The sequence below is a fragment of the Neodiprion fabricii genome, chromosome 4 (assembly GCF_021155785.1).
Source record: "Neodiprion fabricii isolate iyNeoFabr1 chromosome 4, iyNeoFabr1.1, whole genome shotgun sequence".
Lineage (NCBI taxonomy): Eukaryota > Metazoa > Arthropoda > Insecta > Hymenoptera > Diprionidae > Neodiprion > Neodiprion fabricii.
This window is the reverse complement of record NC_060242.1, coordinates 27,989,207-28,012,560: the sequence shown is the minus strand read 5'-3', so window position 1 is coordinate 28,012,560 and position 23,354 is coordinate 27,989,207. Positions and strand designations below refer to the sequence as shown.

The window sequence follows — 23,354 nt, the reverse complement described above, 5'->3', positions numbered from 1 at the left end:
AAGGGTGAAAAAAATATGTGGACAAACCCCTATATTTCAAACTGTTTATTTCCCAGTACGGTGTCGTATATTGTCAAATTATTGCTACGCCATTCAATAGACTGTTTTCCCAGCCATTCCACAGGCTTGACGTCTCAAAGTATTGTATGTACACAATATAATATAATATATTTATAATTATGCATAAAGTATACGGCTGAAGCAATACCGGCACTTGAGCCAAAACCCGCGGGACTTAGAATCCGAACGATAAACTCGAAATGAATTAGTAGCACTTGAGTCCGCAAGGATTACGCGCTTAATGAAAACCTGAAAAATAAACTTTCCACTTCTCTGCGAAGTTTTCTTTTTCTTTCACTTCTTTCTTTTCCTTTTTCCCTCTTTAAAAAGGAACAAAGAAGAAAAGAAGAAAGGACAAGAGAGGATAAACAGAAGGGAAATGAAAAGAAAAGAGAAACGTGACCCGCACCCCACAGATCCGCCGGCTTCTTCGACCTCCGTAAAATTATAACGCTCCCTCATCTGCAAGCTTCGATTTATCCATTCTGCGGCTGAAATCTCGATTCAAAACTGATATCGGTTGGTCATTTTTCTTTTTCTTTTCATCTCCTTTTTAGAAAATTGAGGTTTGCCAATTTTTGCCGGCATAATCGATACTCTGTAATTGCCAAAAATAACAATCTGTACGATATTTCGAACGATACTAAATTTTTTCGTACAGAACTATGAATTCAAGGATGAAATATGCTACATAGAAGTTGAAGTAAGCCGTGATCGAAGAGATAGTAAATTTGAATCGAAACCGAAGAACAATTTCGCAACGCTGGATAAAAATTTTCAATCCACGACTTTCATCTGAAAACGTAAGATCATTAATAATTTTAAAACAATCACATTGTTGCATATTTTTTTTGTTTCACGCAAAAACCATACCACTTATCCAATTCAAAGTATCATTGATGCATAATTGAACTTTCCTCAAATCCTCTAATTGCAGCAGCAATTTTTTTACCTACCGACGGAAGTAATCTCGAAAATATTACACGAATATTATTCTGAATCTATAACAAAAAAATCCGAACTTTTTTCATTCCAATTTGGGGTTTTCGATCATTTTTCCACAACAGGGAAAATTCGTTTATTCTCAGTGAAATTGACCGACTTCAAGGTACTTGTACAGTTTATCTTTGAAACCTCCCGATTCGAATCGAACCAATGAAAATATTCCCCTGATCGACGTTCGGCGATAGACGATGTTTCCGATTGCTTGAAAAATTTGGGTCGATGGTTCGCGGCATCGGGAAAGTATTATAATAGCCGTGTGGGCGGTCGGCAAAAAATTTATTCACCCCTTTAGCTAAACTATTAATAATCGCTTATACGCGACTATGCGCTCGAACTACACAGACAATGCGTGTTAAATATAACGGGAAATATTTTGTCCGGAAGCAGGGCAACTCAGGTATACGTACACGGTGTGTATGTATATAATATATATATATATATATATATACATGGTACCTGCAGTATAATATCCGCCGATTAATCATCGAGGTATTGATTCGCGCGTTGTTTCCGTAGGGAAGTTCACCCCGTTTGATAATATGCCTCCTCCCCTGTATCGGCGCGAATTATTCAATACACCCTTCGGCCTTTTACTGTACCAAACTGAATACGGGCGCAGTGGAAGAGCCTGGATTTCTGGATCACGCGTGTTGCCGAGCCAATAGATTCTCCCGATACCGCCGCCGCTATTCGGGTCAGTCGCCATCAGCTAATACCTGGCAGATGTTTCGGCCGCGGCCTTTGCCGCGTAAGTAAACGATGATATATTACCAAATAATTGATTTACTATAGATTAACATAATCACATATACGAGTTTCGGCCCGATGCTCTCTAATGCACCGCGCAGGACCCAATTCGATCATTAAGAAAATCTCTCTCGTTCCTACCCGCCGCGTACATATAACTGTAATAAATTTCCGATCCTAAACGCGTTTCAGACCGTAGATAGAACTCACAGATATAAAAAAAAAAGAAGAAGAAGAAGAAAATATGGCGTGTGTGTGTTAGTGTGTAAAAAAAAAAAAAACCCGCTCTCAGATCTGAAAAGTCGGCCCCTCTAGACTTGCGATTAATCATTGATGTGGGCTTAATGATTTTCAATTAATGGTATTTCAGTATCTGTACCTACCTGTAATAATGTCTAGCGTCAAAAAGATAATCTGAATAGCTTGGTGATAGTTTTTGACACGTTCAATCCTGAAATTCAACCTTTTTCATCCCCTGCTCGAATAATATATGTATGCATCGTTGGAATCTTAGGAGTAACTCATTCGTTTTTTTATCGTATTTTTTATACAAGCGTAAGCAATTCCATAAAAAATCCCATCTCTTCACTTTCGTGTATATACAGAAGGAAATAAGAGAAGATACATTGGGGTTGTTAATCTAAGAACTGCTGCTGTTTGTGCTGGCTCTGGCTATAAAAAATTTCACTCCTAATTCCTTATCACAATTTCTCTGAAAATTTCCGTATTGTTTTATTTGACCCCTTCATTGCTGAAATAAAACCGCTGAAATAAAAAGCCGAACGTAATAATAAATAGAATGATAAAAAAAAAAAAACAACAAAAATCGGACACTAATCGTGAAAAACCGCGCAACCGAAGGAAGCAAAAGTCATGCGCAGGCTAAAGGGATGCCCGGTGAAAAAGATGAAGTCAAATGGAATATGAAACAAGGATCCATTGTGATGCTGGCGCGGTTCGTCCCGATTCTCTCTCTCTCTCTCTCTCCCTCTATTGTCAAGGCATAACCCACCCACTCGGTTCCGTCTCGGGACCCGCGATGTAATCCCGCGCCTCTCCCCGCGGGTGGCACGGGCGCGTGTGCGGCTCGTCGAGTCGAGGCGTCGCGACGCGGGTAGGCGGACGGCGTCGCGACGAGCTCTCGTGGGAGCCGAAGGTAGCCGAGTATCGCCGAAGCGGCGCGTGGCCAGGCGCAAGAATCTCAGCATCTGCAGTCGCGACTCGGCCGTCGCGCTGCAAGCATTGGCTCGTTGCGAGTTAAAGATCGCTCGAGGCGACAGCTTTTTGACAAGCGTTGTTTGTTGTGCGCGGCGTGGTGACAACGGCGATTCGACGACCGGTCGAAACGATTATCGAGACTCGAGCCTCCTCGCTATGGGGAAGAAGAAACGGTTGCGGTGAATTTTTTTTTTTTTTTTTCCCATCCCAACACTCACCGCGGTTTTGCGGATATTTGAATTTAACCGCTTCGCTCTTTTCCCCGATCCCCGATCGATCCAAGATTCTCCGAGAGACTCTGCACGCCTTCGAACATGAGGAACTTGACTGTGTGAAATTCGTTTCTCAAACCGCGTGACGGTGTTTTTACCCCCTGTGACGTTTGTCGCGTGGAGCGCAGGTTGCTTGTACCTAATTGTGGGTGGAAGGAGCGGATTCTTTGGTTATTCTTTCCTGCACTAGCGCTCTCCTTTAATCCTTCGATTTCAGTAGACGTCGATATCGGTGTTTCCTTTTTTTTCACCCTCTCTCTTTTTCACCCGCGTCGAAGAGAATCAAGAACCGGAACTTGAACTGTTTTCGAAATGCGAATGAAAATGAATCCTGAGGTACAGAGGGCGAATAAATAACTCGCTTGTTTCAACGGTGATTTTATTATGTGTCTGTGTATTATTACTTTCGTCGTTTCGCTTTCTTTCCGATACCTCGATTAAGAAAAAAAGAGAAGAGTAAAAAAAAAAAAGAAGAAAGAAAGAAATCGCGACCGCGTGGAAAACAGAATTCAGTGGTTGGTGAAAAAAAGTGCTAGACCGTAGTTGAAAAGTGTGTATCATACGAAAAGAGATTTAAAGTGATTTATATCAAGTGGTAGGGGGAAAAGAAAAAAGAAAAAGAAAAAATAATAAATGAAAAAAGGATCGGAATGTAGTGCGTTTAGGAGTAAATCAAAACCCCTTGTTTTACTGATTATCATTTCCCCGTTTCTACGCAATTATTATAAATAAAGTGGTGCTTTGGATATCGACGAAAATGCGGCCCGAGGACAGCAGGTGTCTGATTCTTCTGACCCTTTTGACGGTCGCGACTAAAGGTGAGAATTTCTACTACACAAGTCCTAAAAAATGAAAAGAAATGAAAAAAAAATCACACGTATTCAGGGAATTGGAGTTTGACCATCGATACGCGAGTCGAGTAAAAACGCGTCCCGATACCCAAATTCGAGGAAACTTTTTGTCTCGCCAACTCTCGGGTACGAAGTTCCAAGAATCGGCGGCCTGAATGAACGAAACGATTTAGAACTGTATCGAATCGTTTGTACCGAATGAACCATTCACCCTTTTGGTTCGTTGCTCGTATCCGGCGGACACTCTTTTCTTTCGACAAACTTTTAATGTAACGGTATACGTACAATTTTATGAAAGACAGTCATTTTGCAACATTCAGATTGCCTCGAATTTCGTAAACCGTAAACATATGCGTCCCTTGTAAATTTAATTCCCAAATTCAATTCAGTAATTGCGAAATAACGAATTGTTCTCCAATTTTTTTGTTACAATAACGTTACCAACTTCTCAGGCTGAAGTTTGTAACGTTATTGCAATGAAGCATCCTTCGAAAAACTCATTGTTTTGCGATTTTAAAGGATTACCTGAAATTTATGAAACCGTTAATAAAGCATGAACAAACTCAGATTTTGTAAATTTAAATCCCACAGTTATCCTAAAGGTGCTAAATAATCATTTTTGTTTCAATTTTTTAATACGGTAACGTTACTAACTTCAGTCTCGCATTAACTTGAACGTTATTCAAGAAAAATCGTTATTGTGCAATTTTATTCGTACTTTAAAAATTCAACTATTTCATATAGTTATTCCGAAATTGGAAAACTATCGTTTTAGTTTCAATGTTTCATCAGGTTCACGTCATTAACTTCAAGTCGTCAGGATATTACTATACATTTCAATAAATAAAAGGGACCATAAATTTCACTTAGTTCGTTGTTTTTTGTGATCATATAACCCATAGGAGTCTGTTCTGAACAATCTTCTTCAATTTCTTCCATATCCTCTTTGACTTTTTCTCAGTCTTCTTCTTGTTTCGTACGTGAATTGCAGGGGGACACGAAGTTGTGAATAATGAATGATAATCCACATAATAGCGAACGACGCGACGGGAGACTAACTCGAAGGCACGTAGTTCTTCCGATCCTCTGTAATACCGTCTCACAATCAGTCTCCCTCTCATCGCATCTCTCTTCATCCTACTCTCGATTTATATTACAAGTTTCGATACATGAAAATTTCCCCCCCGCGCATTGTTGGTAATTGTGCAGTCACGAGCTTTACGATACTTTTTTTAATTTGAAATCGCCTTTTTCCTCTACTTCTGAAACTCTGAAGACTTTTGAACTTCATATTTTCGAAATCCTAAAACTAAACAATTTTTTCACAAGATTTCAAGTTCCAGACGAGGAAAATTTATTATCACAATGTCAGCCTCGGGTGAAAAGTTTTTCAAATACATATATTTATATATATCTGCACTCAAATTGCACATGATTTTCTTGTAACAATCGGTCGAAAACTGAGGATTTATCCGTTTTATTTTTTTTTTTTTTTATTCTTGTATCGGCGATTGGCTTGCGAGAAATTAAGAGCACGAATAGATTACAATAATAGTGTCGTCTACGATTATTTCTGGGCGTTGAACGTTAACGCGGCTAAATCGTGATTTTTGTTGTTCGTCCGTCACCATCGAGTGTTAATTTTTTACACCGTGTACCAAATACAGGCATACCGAGGTAAGAAAGATGAGACGATTTCTATACCTTGAGGGTGAAAGGATCGATCGATACTTTGATCGATCACTTGTTCGAGACCCGTAATCTGGCTGCTAATCGAAAACGTGCAAGGCAAATTGACAACTCACGTATAACCACCATACGCGTCCGTTATTCGATCTCGTCGCTGTCCCGGAACACCTCTCGTTAATATATTGAAAGAAAAAGAGGTGAGAAAAAAGAGGCGTGAAAAAATTGAATTAACCTAAAAATCCAAATAATTCTTATCCGTCTCTCAATTTTTTTTGGTAATCGTTTTCTCGAGTAAGGAATATATTTTGTGTCCATGAACTTTCAAACGTTCAACGAACTTTATTATTATTATAACCGGCTGCGTTACACACGAAACGCCGATATGGATTATTATATTCCCTCGGGCATTCGTTACACATGTATATCCTATACGGAGTGGTTATCGTCCGAAGACAGCCTCGTTTATACACAAGATATAATATTCCGTATGAATGCTATCTCCCTACTCGAGTATTTTCATCGTCGTTTGAAATCCCTGACCAATGAATTATAAGAATAAGAAGAAGCTGCTGCCCGGGATCGTCTGGTAATTGATACAGACTACATAATTTAAGCTATCTCTTAATTTACGTACGTGCTTATAGTTTTCCCCGACTCTCCGATCTTCTTGTGACTGCGTGTACCGTCATAATCGCATCGTAATTTACGCGTTCACCGAGTGTCCCTACGTCTGTATTACACACGCGTACGCATATTACTGTATACAATAATAATGTGTGCAGAATTCGCGGCGTTGCAGCAGAGCCACTCGACACGACTCGTAACTCGAATTATATGTACGTAGCAGTTGGGGCATAAGGGCCGACGCCAGCAACTATGCTCTGCAATAATTTAGCCATGATTATCCAGTAGTCAGCCCTTAACGTCTTGAATTTCGGTGTTTAATTCTGCGGGACCAGTTTCTAGCCGTGTGTAAGCATGCGTTTATATACGTTTAGTCTACGAAATTCTAGGGACATAGCTCATTGTCAGTGATATTTCTATTCTTGTGGATACATACCGTCCGTGAACGTTGTCTAGGTACATCGTAGGTACCAATAATAGTACTTTAGTTAGATAAGGCGCAACGCGGCAAAACACAGGAATAAGTCGGGCAGGCAACGATCGTCCTGTTGTAAAATTGTAAATCGATTACGCTACGGCACTTTGAAACGACTATACTTGTTATTTATTGCTTTCTACGCGATATCGGCGAAGCACAGCTGCCGAGTGATATATACATACGTGTATATTTACACAGGAAAACAAACTGTAAACAGTGTATCGTTTTCCCGAAATCGTTATACGACCAGAGACAACGTTTCTCATCCCTTAAAATGGTCATTTCCCTCCTTTCTAGGAAATTCGGGAAAACTTTCTTTCTCAATTGGGAATCTCTCGTCTCGTATGATACTTCAATTAGGTAAAATAATTTCATTGAAAATCATAGGAAAATTGAAGTCAAAACTCAAGGCGCGTGAATTGGCAATATTTTATCGAATTGCGGCAGAATCGAGTAATCGACGGGCATGGCATCGATAATTTAAGTCCTGTCGATACAGCGTGCGTCGCGGAACATGGCTCAAAGTCAAATCTCGAGTATCCGCTACGTGACACGGCTTCAATTCGCGTACCATCGCAGCTGATAATCGTACATCGTCAATGAGCGTTACGACACCGGCACGAAGCGAGAGACAAACGTATCCGCTCGTTGGAATTGCACTGTTTTGGCAAGTGGCATACCTACAGCGTTCGTTCTAACGGGTGAGAAAGGCCCTTTGGCTGCCTGCAGAAGCATCGCCGAATGCTCTTCTCTTCTCTCCTCTCCTCTTGTCTTCTCGGCGAAACTTCGGGGCGAATAGTTGACTCTGCAGTCAGCTGCTGCGGGCCGTCGTTCGCCTCCGACTTAATGATGTTTGCTCAATGGACCCCCCGTCGCACAGGGTCTTCGGAACCTGGTCGAGGTGATCGCGCGGTTCCTTTAAATTACTCTGTTCCAAAAACCAAACATCGCCTCTGTCATCCGGCGACGCTTCTTCGGCGACCAATGTGCCAGGTCTTTTTAGTGAGCCAGCATTTATACCTAGCAGCTTTCGGATCGGCGCCTGCGTGGAATACTTGTCACGGTGTTCTGGAATGTTCCGCACGTCGGGATGAGCTTTGAGATGGAGGATATCTGCAGGCTCGAGAAGAAAGATATCTCAACGTTTCGTCAATGCGGTAATTGACATTGAGAAAGTGAGAGCCGCACACGGTGCGGCAAGCGGTATAGGTACACGTATATCGTGGAAAGAGAATGCACGGTTGTAAAAAGTATCACGCTTTCCTGGAATACCCTGCATTAAACACGTGTATAGTGTATAGTTGAAAGGTCGAGAGTCGAGTTCGGCGTACCGCACGTGACCCAGTACCTACGTGAAGGAAAATGTTTTTTCCAAAGCGGGATGAGAGCTGGCGACGGAGAAGAAACAGACACGGTTCAGGGACCTGCGGATCACACCTTTGATTCGGATCGGACGGTGTAAATGTACATAAGCGCACTGGAAACGCGCCGCTTTTCCCTTCTTACGACGGTATATTACCGCAGCGAGACGCACAAGTGCCCTGCACGTGTCGCCGAGTGTACACACAAAATCTTCTTATTCATCTTCTTCTGCAACAAAACTGACTGACTGACTGACGATGAGTGGCTAGCCGCGGGCGATGAAATCTTTGCGTTCTTCTCTCTCTCTCTTCGCCGTCGCGTTGTCACACTCGCGTTAAAATAATAGGAAAACAAACGACGAGGTTGCCTCTGCAGCGGCGGTTTTCATACGAGGTGTCACAGCGTCCGGTTCATCTTATTCTCACCTTTTTCCTCCTCGCGTTTACCTTTGCCTCTCCTCTTTGGCCTTCGGCGATCAGCTAGCGCGCGCGCATGCGCCGATGTCCAGCTCGCGCAGCCCACGTGACTCACGTGACCACGCACAGCAAACAACGACTGCTCTCTACTGCAGGCGCAGCATTCTCAGAGCGGCTAGGCTTCACTGACGGATCTGTACCGGACGTCTTCGCCGTGCGTGCGTTCAGGCCTGCGTTGCGTATCGAATCTTTTAAGCCGCCGTCTGCCGCGACGACCTTCCCTGTAAATATTTGTCGTCGTCAAACCTCCGTCTTCTAACGCATTGTGGACTCTCATCATATGCAGGTCTTGCTTGCATCGTGGATCCATGCATGCACGCTTTGACCCTCTATTTGTTTACGCGAGTACTAATACGTGGCGAGGATATTTAGATTCGAATTTACAAAGGAGAACTGCATACCTAGGAACGCATTTCTTTCTCTCTCTCTCTCTCTCTCTCTCTCTCTCTCTCTCTCTCTCTCCATGTCTCTGTGGGTGTAAACCTGCGGTGTACCGTAAGGTATACGTGTAACATGTGTATAAATAGGCGATGGAGAGGAGGAGAAAAGCCGAGTAAAAAACTATGAATTTACTATTAAAATAAACCATTCGTTATATTCCGGGAAATGATAGGAGAGAAGCGGCGCCGAACCCATTTTACTACTCCGCCGTATAATACACTCACTCTAGCTATTGAGGAGGAAGAGACAATATTTAGAATACGTGATCCCATTCGATTATCTTGTACGTTTACTCAAGACTCTGAAGACGTCCTTTTCTCTCTTCCCTCATCTATATCTCCCTGTCATTATGTTCGTACGTATGTACTTGTTTGTGGCTGTGCGTATGCATACCTTAATTTATCTATCGATACATATTTACTCGTTATGGTATTATATTTATATACGTCGATAAGAAACGCGTCAGTTATTGTTATTGACATTTTATAACTGGCCAAACATTCTTGTTGAACAACGACTCGTTGGGGTTATCGAAAGAATTGCTTTAGATTGCAATAAACGATACCAATTTTTCTAGTGTTATCGCCGACTCTGAAACATCTGAGAAGAAAATTAATTTCATTTATCTTTCGTTCATTTTCACAACATTTATCGTGAAATCATTAAAAATCGTACAAAATTTGAAATCATAACGATTATCGAATACAGCGATAATTGAGCTTATGTTTTTAAAAATCTATACTTGAAAATGTTGTATCCTTTAGTATCGCAGCGTTCGAGGTAATGCTATGCGCAGAAATGCAGGGCGAGGATCGCTGCAGCTGAGCTGAAAGGCAAGCAAGCGATAGCGAGCAATGATTATGTGTCCGGCTCTGGGGGCGGTGGAGAAGGCTATAATAATTACGTTCGCGCCTTTAATAATGCTGCAATAATTACAACGCTGCGTTGATAATGCCACGGAGAGCGAGAGAGTTATTTATTTACCCTAATCTCACACTCAGAATCTCGAGAGCAGCTACGGTGGCCTGCCGACGAGTATAAGCGCGCATTACGCGAAGCGTAGTGCAGTGCATTGCTTAAATTGTCTATTTACGTAATATCCTCCTCCTCTTACTCATGACGTGTGTTTATAACCTGCAATTTAACAAACACTTCATACAACGTGCAGTCGAGATCTTCTTCTCAATTTCGACAACACGGCGAGCACTTTATTCCCGCGGACGTGCAGAGAAAATTTATCCACGATATTCGTATTTTATTGTAGAATTCATACCTATGTACGTGAATCAGTTGGATTTGAAAGAAGAATACAGAAGAGATTTGGAAACCTGATACGTCAACAGATTATTAATATCGTTAAAAATTTTTTTTTTCAAATCTGCAATTAGCCTGCATGATTATTTATATTACGTTACGATATTTGAATAATAATATTCAGTAAAAATAAAATAAATTTAAGATGTTACGTACGACCAGATCCTAAATTTTTTGCAAAATTCTGGAATATTGTATTCAAGTACCTCTGCGGTGTAAAAAAAAAATTTCTCAGTCATTCCGCTGTTGCAAATTTACTCCAGCTCTCCGATCGATTCTCACCCATCAGTTTATATTATGATGAAAAATCTTTGAAATTTTTACGTTAATATAGGTGAAAACATGAAAAAATAAATAATGATAGAAAAATTAACCCTGATATTGGATCAATCCATTAATAGCTCAATCAAACCTCTGAGCGGATATGCGAGAATGAAATGTAATTGTAGATTTGTTTTAAATCTCTCTCGGTTGAAAAATTATTAACGGAAATTTTGATTGACGTTGCCAGTAGTAGTTGCGTGCCCGTTTCGCACCTGACTGATCGCTAATTACCGAGACCAATTTGTCTACGGCAGTTGCGTGGCTCTTTCCAACGCGATACTTAACGTATAAAAGCCGAATTGTTCCGGGCATGATAATATACAATTGAAAGGTATAATAAGCCACTGGAGCGTCAAAAATTATTTCATTCCGTGTTAATTGGCTGCGATATCTCCTTCTACTGCTACTTAATTTCCTGCATACTCTAGTTTCACCTGTGTATGTACAGTACAAACGCAATACGCCCTGATATATTTATAGCGAACATATAGGTGCGGGATTACCGCAGGCGCCGGTCCTGTCTCCGGGGCAGAATTAATCACCTCGTGTCGCGGAGTTGGAAATTTAAATTTCCCTCAAAAGTCCGCAATTCCCAGAGGTTAAGGGGGCTGCTTTGCCATATAAATCGATACGTTTTATTACTTATTCTATGAAGAGTAAAACTTTTTTTCTCAAATTCAAACACAAATATATACTTGAAAATAATTTTTATTTGTTGTCCAATTTCAAAAATTACAATCATACCGCGTAGTTACAAATTTTTTTATTTCGTCGACGTATATCGGGATTTGTCTTAAAATTTTCACCAAGATAACATTGCTCCTTGTTTCTTTCATTTGAAATCATATCTGAAGTTCGATCTACTTATTTTTACAACACACTACCGTTATACAGGACGCGCAAATATGATGACGGTGAAAGTTGAAGAGAAAAACACCCCTAACTTTTTAACTGTCTCGTTATTCGACTAATTAAACACGCGGTTTTACGCGATACAAAATGAAATTTGATGGACATATCGATATCGGCTTAGGTAGGCATACATGCGTGGGATATGTATATGTGTAACCCCTGCCTTTACCTATACGCGCGTTTATCAATTTCTCGCGTAACCGCAAGAAATTCCGTATATTATATAACATGGTTACGGGTTTCATCCAGTCTTCGTTATCTGGAATGTTAATACAATAATGTTCCGCGCGTGTTGTTCAAAGATATTTTATCGCCCCGCTGCTCCATGGTAATAATGAATATACCTATAATTCTAAACCCTTACGTAATTAACGCATAACTTTGCCGCGGAATGACATTTTATATTTACACGTCAGGTTTGCAGCGCACGGAGGCTCCGTCGTATGAAAATTTGTCGATAAATCACTTGGCATTGCACAAGCTCAAACCGTACAATATTGGCATTTTGTAATGAAAAAATCTTCAGTTCAAGGGCCGCAACCCCAAACGTTTTTCCATACTTAATTATAAGCAGTTTTTTTAATATTCAAGGTCTGAAAAATGTCGCAAATTTTATCAAAATTAGAGACAGGATACGGTAATGAGAATCATACTATTCATGAATTTTAATGACAACATTGCCGAAAATTTGTTCTCTCTGTAAGCAAGTGAAACATGTCTGTGTGAGAATTATTCAATTTCGAAATGATTATATTTTTTTTTATCTATAAAGATTGCATTTCTGTTACAAAAACGAGTTATGTTTTAGAATTTTTCTATAAAATTTTGAGATTGAATCGTTCTAATGAAACTGAATAATGCTTCAGAGATAATTTACGGTCCCTAGAATGCAACCGTATTACTTTTTTTACTTTTCATTATTCTACTTCCTTAATCATAAATGATTAGACGATGTGGCGGATAATTTAATATATACTTGATCCCCACAGTCTTGAATTTTCCGACGACAAATCATATACCCAATATAATATGGCTTAATGCGAATCGAACAGATGCGGTCGCGTCAGGCGGGATAAAAATAGTCACGGTGATCACGAGAGTTCAGGGTCATGTTCAATTAGTATAATGTAATTCATATCATATACAGTGTGATCGACTTACCAACTTTTCTCGGCTGCATATGGCGCGGCGAGGCGACATATGGACACTTCTGCAGCCTCTCGGTTCACGTATCATTATGACCAGCGATATAAGCTTCCCAAAGTACTCCTAATATCGGGATACAGTAAATACATACACAGGCACCCTCGGCACACATAGAATTACGATAGCAGCCTCTTCCCGCTGAATGAGGGGCAAGATTCTGAAAATGAAAGAGTGAGGATTGAATTGGCTTATAGTATTTATTAACTCGATGAATGTCGATTAATATATATGACAAGTATGATGGAAAATAAATTTACTTATATATATATACATTTTGAACTGAAATGTAAGTAATGGTTACACGGATAACGAAATGAAAGTAGAATTAGCGGACTTGTTATTGCTGGTTTCGAAAAATAAAAAAATAAAAAATGAAAACTAAGGGGTGAATTTTGCGTCTCTCTTTTTCTGGTCTCGGGTGCTCAGGCTTTCTATTTTCCTTTCTCGTTTCCACATATATCGCTAACACGCGCTCGCAAAAACTTCATTATAACAGCTTTTCTTCCCCCTTAATAATGCCATCGTGACCCGCACAGCCTGCGCTGAAAGAACCCTACTCACGTATCGAAAGAGACCTTTTAAACTAGTGAATATGAGCCCCGATTTTTGTGGCACCCCGTTAAAATTATTTTCGGTATCTATATCAGTGAGGATATACGTATACGCATCGTGGAAGAATTTGTCGAATCTGCCACATACGTGTGTCTAAAGAAATGTATCTTCCGCATTAAACAAATGTCATCTGATTCAGCAAAGAATTGAATTACATTGAGTGAAACAATATTTATTTTAATCAACAAAACATTCCTTTCCACCGTAATCGAGAATTGTTTTTTTTTTTCTCTCTTGTTCTTCGTGGTTTTCCATGCATACCAACTGCAGTTATGTGGATAAAAAGCGCATAGGTTCGATGGTCAAGCCGGATTTTAAATCGGTACTCTGTACGAGACTCCGAGATACCCGCGAGCCTCGGTAATCCGTCGAATTAATTTCGTTGGCGCTCAACCCAGCAACTCGGGTCCGTCCGAAATGGCTTCTCGAATACTCGAATTTATTGCCCTTAAAGATTACCCAAATTTCTGAATTCATTATACAGCTGGAATGACCGCGAGCCATTAGGCAATCTGAATACATATATAGGTCCTCCCCCATTTACCTATCGTCTTTTTCTTCATCTTTCTCGGCTCTTTTTACGTACACCTGTGTTCCATGTAATACTTCTATCCCGGCGTATCGTCCTTCCGCTTGTTTCTCTCTCTCTCTCTCTCTCTTTTTTCCATGCTCTTAATTATTTTATTTGTTACTTCTTCTTTTACGCCACTATATATATATATACAAATAAATATATAACACAGTACGATATATATATATATATATATATATGTATATACACTAAGGATAAAAATTATCTCCCGAGTAAATTCCTAAATTTTAACTGTCAGATTAAAGACGCCATGAACACTCACGACTTTGGGACGAAGGGGCGACACGAAGGTTCGTTGACTCTTTCGTATCTGTGAATTTCATTCCTCTTCTTAGTTTCTCGTTTTATTTTGTTTTTTTACATTTTTTTTCCTACCTCAATTTGTTCTTATTATGATTGCTCGTTATATTTCCAGGTTGGACGATTATCCAAACACTTCTGTCTTCGAAAGATATGTAATTAGGTATACAAACGTAGCTATGTGAACTTGGCACCCGACTTGCCCCGATCTCACATTCTGATCATAATTACGGAAGATTTCGGTATGTAGTTGATTGTGGTGGCGCCAAAAAAATATATAGCCACTCAAAGACATGCCATCCACCGAGTCTGAAATTAATGGATTTTAACGACTGTTTTCCCCTTAGAATCGTCTGTAGTTGACTGTACTGAACTTACTTTCGTTTGTATTTTTTTTTTTCTTTTTCTTTCAAAATCAGTATAATCTCTTAGACCCTGATTTCGAGCTCACAAACGTGCTGTCTTACGAAATTGCAGGCGTGATTTATTATACTGCGAAACTTGCTGTTGGCCACTTAGTTAATTAATTGTAAATTAAGTTAGGTGCTTTTATTGGCTTTCAATTGTTTCGTCCGATTCGATTCAACGAGAGTTAGTTCGTGATATATGAAGAAAGAGAGAGAGAGAGGGAGAGAGATGGAGAGAGAATTCCACGAACTTGCGTGAAACTCTGAAAAGGATTAATATGTCAATGAGTGAATGACGTGTTAATTAATTATGCAATCTATGACCATAGCTTTCACCGAAGCATAAGTTGTGTAGCTGCAGCAGCTTAAAAACGCCAAGCAATCTGTCATAATCAACTAATATAGCGATACAATCCTAATTAGATGACTTGTCCAATGAGCTTGTGTATAGGAATAAAAATACAGCTGCCGCTGCTTTTCTAAACTGTGTAACGTAATTTTTTTAAACATTTTTGTTTTTCTTCTTTTTTTTTCATATTTTTTATTTCCTTTCGCTCCTTGTCCCGTCTCTCTATACTCCGAGTAATTAAATTCCTTGGCTCGGCATTAAGCTGCAGTGTGGAAATCGTCCGAGAGATGTACACTAGGCAGGATTTCAGAGAGGAATCCTTACATTAAGATAGAAATAACTCTTGCAGGCTGCTGCAGGTAATTCAATTATTATCTCTATAATAAAAGACATGTTTGAGTTTTGAAGGATCGTTTCATGATTTTTTTTTCTCACTTTTTAAAAGCGTGGAAACAGAATGATGAAATCTTCCGCCCGAATCCCGCGTATTATGTTTTTATAGTGTTGAGTCCTTAAACGCTGAAATGAAAATTGTATACGACTTTGCAGGTTCAGATTTTATTGAATTTTTAACAATCGATTATAAACATCGGTATTAAACTTCTGTTACATTTCCGACATTTGAGAATAACTAGCGATAAGTACAGGATGAAATATATCGTCTTGAAGTGAAGATTTAAAATACGATAAATTAAACTTTTATCATCTCTTCTCGTTAGCGAGAAACTTTTATAACAGAGGTATAAACTGTTGTACCTTACACACGTAATCCACCTCGCTATAATTCTACAATTTCACAATTTCACACAAAGGCAGAAAATTACCAAGTTACCTACATTTGCACGCAGGAATTCCCGCCGTCTTCTGTGAATCCATCTTTAGACTTCCACTCTTCTGTCTTTTTCTTCTCAACCGTCTTCAAGGTGCATTAAGCTACTGCCCGCTCGCTTGTGCGACCAAATTGCTAGTAATTTACACCCATCGATACATAAATTGGTTTCGCTTATGCGGATAACGAGAACGGCAATTTTTTCCAAAGGTGTGTAATTCCAGTATTACGAAAATCACCAAAGTAACGAAGCAAGTAGACAGTACCGATTTTATCGACCTTCTTATTTCCGAAAAAATTCCCATGAAATTAACCTGCAAACATTTTTCACGGCGCCTCGGAGTGTGCTTTCTCGGCTCTTCTCTCTTCACTCTTCACTCTTCTAAAATGAATCTCTCGTTCATTTCGCGCCTCGAGTATGTGTCGGCTAGCCTGCATCGCCGCTTGATTTCTCGTAATTAAAAAAAATCGTCATCGCGCCCGCATAATTAGTCTACAAAGTCCCGAATAACTGTTCTATCCACGCGGTGAGAATAAGACGACGACGGCAGTTAATTAGACGGAAGAAGTTTACAACGTACTTCGTCGACGAGTCGACGCGAGAGGAGAGAAACTGACGAACAGAGAAACGACAAACGTCGTACGCCGTCGTCTAGCTGCCTGCTGCCTAAGTACGTTTACCGCCTGCATAGTATTGTATCACGCACAAGTTTCACCTCGCGGTTTTCCCACCCTATGAATTTAATCAACGTAATTTCAAACCGCGAAGCCCTCCCCCCCCCTAACCGCCCATCTCACCATCCACCCCTGCCATCTTATATACCTCAACTGAAGAGAATGGGTCGCTCTGGAAGGTCTTCTTGTTTCACGATTTAGTCGAATTATTGCACAGGTTGGTTATATTGTCCTACGATTGAGGGCTGGATTATGCAGACGAGACGAGACGTCGCTTCTTCGTCTAGGATTATAGTGTCGGGAGGTTTGACTGGGAAAGGTTTGATGGGATTACGTCGGCTAAGAAGTTTGTTACGAGAACAAATCGACGCTCTGCGTCTTTAAATTAATCGAGTTAAAACATAATAATTGACTGTGAAAGAAGAATGCGTTCTATCTTTTTACAAACTGTTTTGTCCGCTTGAGCTTTGTTTCAAATAAAACCAGCAAAAACTCGCGTGTAAATTATTCCTTCCCGAATTACTGGAATATGCAATGAGGAGACAAAAAAAAAAATAAAAATACGCGAAACTTCCCTACTCCAAGGGTGTCGGTCTCTATAATCCCAAACGGTTCATCGGCAAAGCACATCACAGGTCATCGCTCCTCTCACCGAGATCCTCGTCGTCAAAGGTAACGCGGCGTGACGATACCACCCGGACGTCATCGTCGGCGGGTTTCCAGAGCCGTCGCCGCTCCAACTTCATGGCTTAGCACGAGGGACGTGAAAGCTCCGGGCACCTACTTCCGGCACGGCGCACCCTTCCTACCCCGCTGCACTCGGTGCACCAGTCACTCACTCTATCTCGCTCTCTCTCGCTCTCTCTCTCTCTCTCTGGACTCGGATGAGGAGGATGACGAGGACGAGGACGAGGTTGGGTTGGGTTGGGTTCGGAGGGGCAAACGTGCTTTCGGCTCACGGGGCTAAATACAGCTGCTTCCAGGGGTGTTTGGACTCGGGGGTTCGGGGGGGGGTGAACGTGGGGAGTAGGTAACTCTACTCGGGCGACTTCCTAGAGATTAGCCGACTGCATGTGCGCTAGGTGCTGCACAGCCTTGCACACGCGTTTCAACTTCCGTAATATTCTCTTTTAGTCTTCGTTGATGCTGCGCGGTTGCATGTGAGGGTCGACTGACTCGGGCTTAACGCGCATGACTTAGAAACTAACCGTAGTGATTAATTTCTGACTAACGGAAGTGATTCGTTTCACTATTTTTCCCCCCCTCTTTTTTCCTCCTCCTCTTCCTTCTTCTTCTTCTTCTTCTTCTTCTTCTTCTTTTTCACCAGGAGCTTTTACACGCTCGACGACGGCCCAACGGCCTCTCTTTGCGATTGGCTACGCCGCTGAAAACACTTTCTTCTTTTTCTCTTTCATCTTCTTCTCGCTTATTCTGGATTTCGATTACGAAAATGCACAGCGGAAATGCCTCGCATCGCTTTTCCATTTACGCTTTTATTCCTCTTTTCTCAAACCACATGGAACAGTATCGATCACCTTGAGTCTCGGACTTCCCCAAATAGTTTGGAATATATTGCAAACGTTATCGTGAAATTTTTTAAAACTTTCGAATTCGTCTTAATAATTTCGATATCGCCAGTCTTTGTCGTATGAATGAAATCACAGAGGAAATTTAAGACATCGTTATATTTCTCTTACGTGCTCAAAATTTAAGGGAAACAGGAAAACAAATTTACACACTGCATTCGGTTTCGAAAATTAGTCGTATATTTGTTCTGGGAGGAAAAAAGGAGGCTAAAAAGTGGGCAAAAAAATAAACGAGAAGACAGTCTAACCGCGCGCACGCGGTAAGGAAATTCGGGCAAACGAGCCAAACCGTAAACGTGAAACAGCGAGACCCCTGGAAAAGCTTGAAAACCTAAAAACACACAGGAAGGAAAAGCCGTCGGTATCCCTTCGCCCCTTCGATCCTCTCCTCATATTTCATACCCGGCTCATGAACCGGGCCTCCCTTCCAGCCCAGCCATGGGGTGTACAAGAAAATTTCTAAAAACTCTTCGACTTTACTAGCTGATAATTTTCCTAACCCCGAATAGCGCGCGTGTCCGGCAGACCAGCGAGGGGAGCTCAAAAACGGCACACGCTCGTTTTGGAAGCCTGAATTGCCTGGCCCGACGACGCGCACGTGGGGGACCCACAATGCCCCGGACCCCTCCCGACAACCCTCGACTCCCGGTCCCCGGTTACCCGGTTTCGAATCGATATTGTTCTTCTGGTATTGATTTTTTCTCTTCATTCTTTCTTTCTTTTTTTACTCTTCTGTCTTTATTATTATCGCTTTTCTCGTCGACCGCCGTTCTGACGAACGTCGAATCGCGTGTGTCGAGTCTTTTGCAGCGCATATAATAGAAATCTCTGCGCCTTCCGAGTCGTTATACGATTCTGATGGGGTTGGATACATAGGTTTCGCGATTTAATATGTCAGATTACGGAATATGTTACTACTGGACAAAATAACTTTCCGTGAAAAGAAGTATCCGTCCGTTCACGCTTCCTGTTTTTTTTTCTTGCTATAGCTTTGGGTTGGGGTATAAAGTTTGAATGGTCGTACAATAGAACGGTCATAATGTCGAATCTTCAAGAACCAAAACGTACTCCGTAAAATTTAAACTTATGCGTACAAACAGTTAACCTATACAAAATACCAATTTTTTTAAGATAACGCACAGAAAGTCAAAGTATAGAATCGTCATGATTTGACTTACTTATATCATCATTAATTCTGACGATTTTATATCTTGGCTTTCGATATTTTAACTTTTTTCTACATTTTGATTTTTGTATACTTTACGTTATTTCAGCTTGTTCACACGTTGAAATTCGATCATTCTGAAACAGGAAAATCGTGTGGAAACTTTTATCCAAAGAATTAACAGAGTGCAAAAATACTGAAAACAATATTTTTTTCTCTGCACCTGCAGAAGAATCACGCTTATAGCATATATTCCTCCACATTTATCGACTGTAAATATTTCGATTTAACTGGGTCATTATTGTGCATCCCTGCGGCATATTTTCTTCGATAAACGTCACGTCGTTCGCGGCTTTACATTATAAGTTGAAGCATCGGATTATCGATGTTTTTTTTTCCCTCCCATTAAGCCGCGGCGCGTCTTCGAATATTTAGTTATAGTATATAGCGACAAAATTACAAGTCTAACCGCGTGTACATGTTAATAGGGGTACAGGACGGCGTACACGTCGGGTTGAAAATTACTTTATATTGGAAAATTGACAAGTTGAATACTGATCGATCGATGATCATTAATACCGAAGCTGTCGGGTTGTTTTTTTATTCTCTTCCCCCTTTTAACGTTTGGCGCCTCTTGCTGCAGTCACTCGAACAAGTTCTTCTTCCGGTGTCCGGTGTCTCATATGCGGTTATTAGCGCTGGTTCTCCAATCGCTGTTGGTCGTCTCCAACGGCACGAAGCTATCCAGCGCGATAATCCACGCCCAAAGCCCTAATCGCGAGCCTCGGCAAAGTTTGAATTAAAGGGCTATGATAGCCGCCAGATTTCCATATATGCAAATCAACGCTACGCATCTGAGAGAATGCGTGTATGGCGTGTTCGCCTGTTGGCTAGTCTGGCACGCGTATGGTGTTTCATTCGGCACTTAGGTATTCGTTAAAAAAATAAATAAATAAATGAAAAACAATTTATCATAATTCAGTTTTAATTTTCGCCAAGGATAAATAGAATTTCCAAATTATTACTACATGGATAGAAGTATTATAATCGAGGGGTTTTTGCGCTTTCTATTCGTGATGCAAATTTTTTTTTTCTTTTTTTTCGAGCGATGAAATTATGCGATATCGTCGGTACTCGTACATGAGGTCCGTAATGGGGGGCGGCGAAGAAAAGGACGATATCCCTGGTGGCGGAGGAGGATGTCGGTAGGTTTCCGGGCCTCAAGAAGATAGCGGGGCACAGATACCCGGACTGTTAGAGCAGGCTGCCCCACCAACCCCGGTGATTTATAATGATTACCACATTGTGCCCGGGCCGTCACTAAATAATGCATTGCTCCCATTATCATTAGACGCGTTATACGGCCCCCGACTTTGCTATACGCGAAATTCCACCGTTTGTTGCCGCTTTCGCATGTTGGTTTATGACGTGGGTACCGCTGCAGTGGGTACGATGTTTATTTTATGTCGCTCTACAAAGAACAACGTCTCAACGTTCACGCGTTTCACAAGGTTGATCGTACGTACAGTTACGAAATTTAACGCCTTAACATTTACTCTGAAACAATGTTTTTCAACCTTGCGGTACGGTATCTAAATTCCTAATCGAAGGGAATAATCACCTTGCATGCCGAATGAACCTAATCCGAACACACGTGCAAGTGATCAGGTAGAACATAATCGCGCAGCTTGACGATACGGTGATGAATTTTGATTGATTTGCAAACAAGATAAAACAGTGGTAAGACCAATTCGTGGACACAAGGCCCGCTTGACGTTATCCACTTAATTCCATGAACGCGAAGGGTGTTGTTATTACACCGTTCTCCAAAGTGTCGAGGTACCTACATTTCGAGCCGACGTGATACGGTTCTTTGCGAGAAAGAGAAAAACGCCGGATCGAGTGTATAAATCTAGCAGTGTTGTTGGTCCTAATCCCCGAACAGCGTTTTCGCGAATAAATCACTATCCTTCGACAGGGTCCTTTTTTCCCGTTCTCCACTCCGACGCGTGAGAATTTTTATCGCGTTTGCCACGCGGATTAGTCTCGCTCGGCAGCCTTGAATCAGGGTCACGGCTCGCACACGCACGCGAAACCGAATCACCGCGTTCCCATAGAGCTTGCATCATGCAAAAACGTTGTCGTCGTTCCGATCCGAAAGACCAACAGCCTTCTGCACGCGTATTCGCGGCATTACAGTTTCTATCCATCCATGTACGTGGCACTCACGTGACGTGATCCTGCAGCGCCATATTTTGCCTCGTACTTAATGCAGTCCCCGAGTTTTAGGGTCCAACCGAGATCCCTACCGATCCCCATGGATTCGTCTGCGAGGTTTCACTCGGTTCCCTTCCGTTCCATTATTCCGTGCTTTAGGTGCACGCTGAAAATGGCCTGCGTCAATGCAACTGGCCACACCCACGGTCTTGGCTTGTCTTTTAAACCGTTTCACCGCCAATGTGCCGTCGATACACCCCAAGTGACAAATCACTGGGAAATTGCTTGGGCAGGATACGGAGGAGGTCCTCCACCTTCCAAGGATGTGAGCGTGCGTCGCTGATGATGATGGACACCAGCTGATACCTCCGAAATCGCTCGTATCTTGTTTCAACCCTCCTCATGCTCGGAAAGATGAGTGTTTGACCATTTGTCAAGCAGTTTTGTTGACTCTACGTGTTTCACGAAATTCGATGACATTCGTCATTCTCGAAATCGAGTTGTCGGCGACGAATGATGTCAAAATCGCGGCTCCTTTCCCTTCGTCCCTGCGACTCTGTGTAGGTACACCAATCGAAACCGACAACTCGCATTAGGAGTAGGTTTTCTCTCACGGGTTGGTGACCACCGTACTTGCTCGATACCGCTCACTTAAGACGTCCGTGTCGAACGAGGCGGTGTCCTGTTAAGTCTCGTTGAGCTGTCGGGGTGGAGGAAGAGATACTGTTACACCTCCTGGTCGCGGGATGAGAGCGGAGAGTAAATCGGTAGCCGGTAATCGAAGTCGAACCTGCACCGCAGTGCCGGGTGCCTAGAAAGTGCAAATGATTTACGCCTTTCTGGATTAAATCCAAGCCTCGGTTTCCGTAACATAATTAACCAGCTTCGTACACTCCGTAAATATCAAAATGACATTTATCGTTGTAGAAATTGGCGTAATGCACCACCTTTACTGGCGCCGCCCGCTCTTTATATTACCAGTACCTATTGCAGGCGTATAGATGTGCGATATAACGCATATCCGTGTAATTTGTTACACACCGACGCGGTAACGGGCTCTGGAAAAGTATCGATTATTTTTACGACATGAAGCCTTAACTACACCCTGATTTCCCATAAATCATCTGACGCAATTTTGATACATGGTACATTTTACCAGCCATTAATACCCTCGTGGTAAATTACGGTATTGGTATTATTCAGCTGTATTTCTACAGTTCTTTTTTTTTTTTTTAATCTCTCTTCTTTTCCGAGGTTCAAGCGAAACCTGTTTCAGTGTGGGCTTTCTTCAAAAAAATCTCTTGTCCCGTACGATTTCAAGACTCGTACACCGCAATCCTCATCTATACATCGTCAAATGTCTTCTAACCCGTTAAAAAGATTTCACACACGTATACTTCTAGCTTTGTCTTTTTCTAAACTCCAATGTTTGTTGTACTGGGTATGAGAGCTTCGACTTATTACATAGCATTCGCGAACGATGCAGAGATAATATATTTTCTTGATCACTCGATAACATGAGTTTGAATGAATTTTTTCTTCTCTTCGTCTTAATACCTAGATATAGATCAAAAATAAATGATTTCAAAAGTTGAATCTTCCGGAGAAATGATTACCTAAATAATGCAAAACAAGGGTGAATA

At 41.3% G+C, this 23,354-nt stretch overlaps 1 protein-coding gene across 1 annotated transcript in view; it reads left to right on the top strand.

The window, feature by feature from the left end:
• Positions 1 to 3,042: 3,042 nt before the first annotated feature.
• The window catches only part of LOC124179707 (roundabout homolog 2-like), a 213,806-nt gene continuing 193,494 nt past the window's right edge, over positions 3,043 to 23,354 (top strand). The window contains exon 1 of the mRNA XM_046564382.1: positions 3,043 to 4,120. Coding sequence (XP_046420338.1) covers positions 4,060 to 4,120 — 61 coding nt within the window. The 5' untranslated portion in view covers positions 3,043 to 4,059. The remainder of the gene's footprint in view (positions 4,121 to 23,354) is intronic.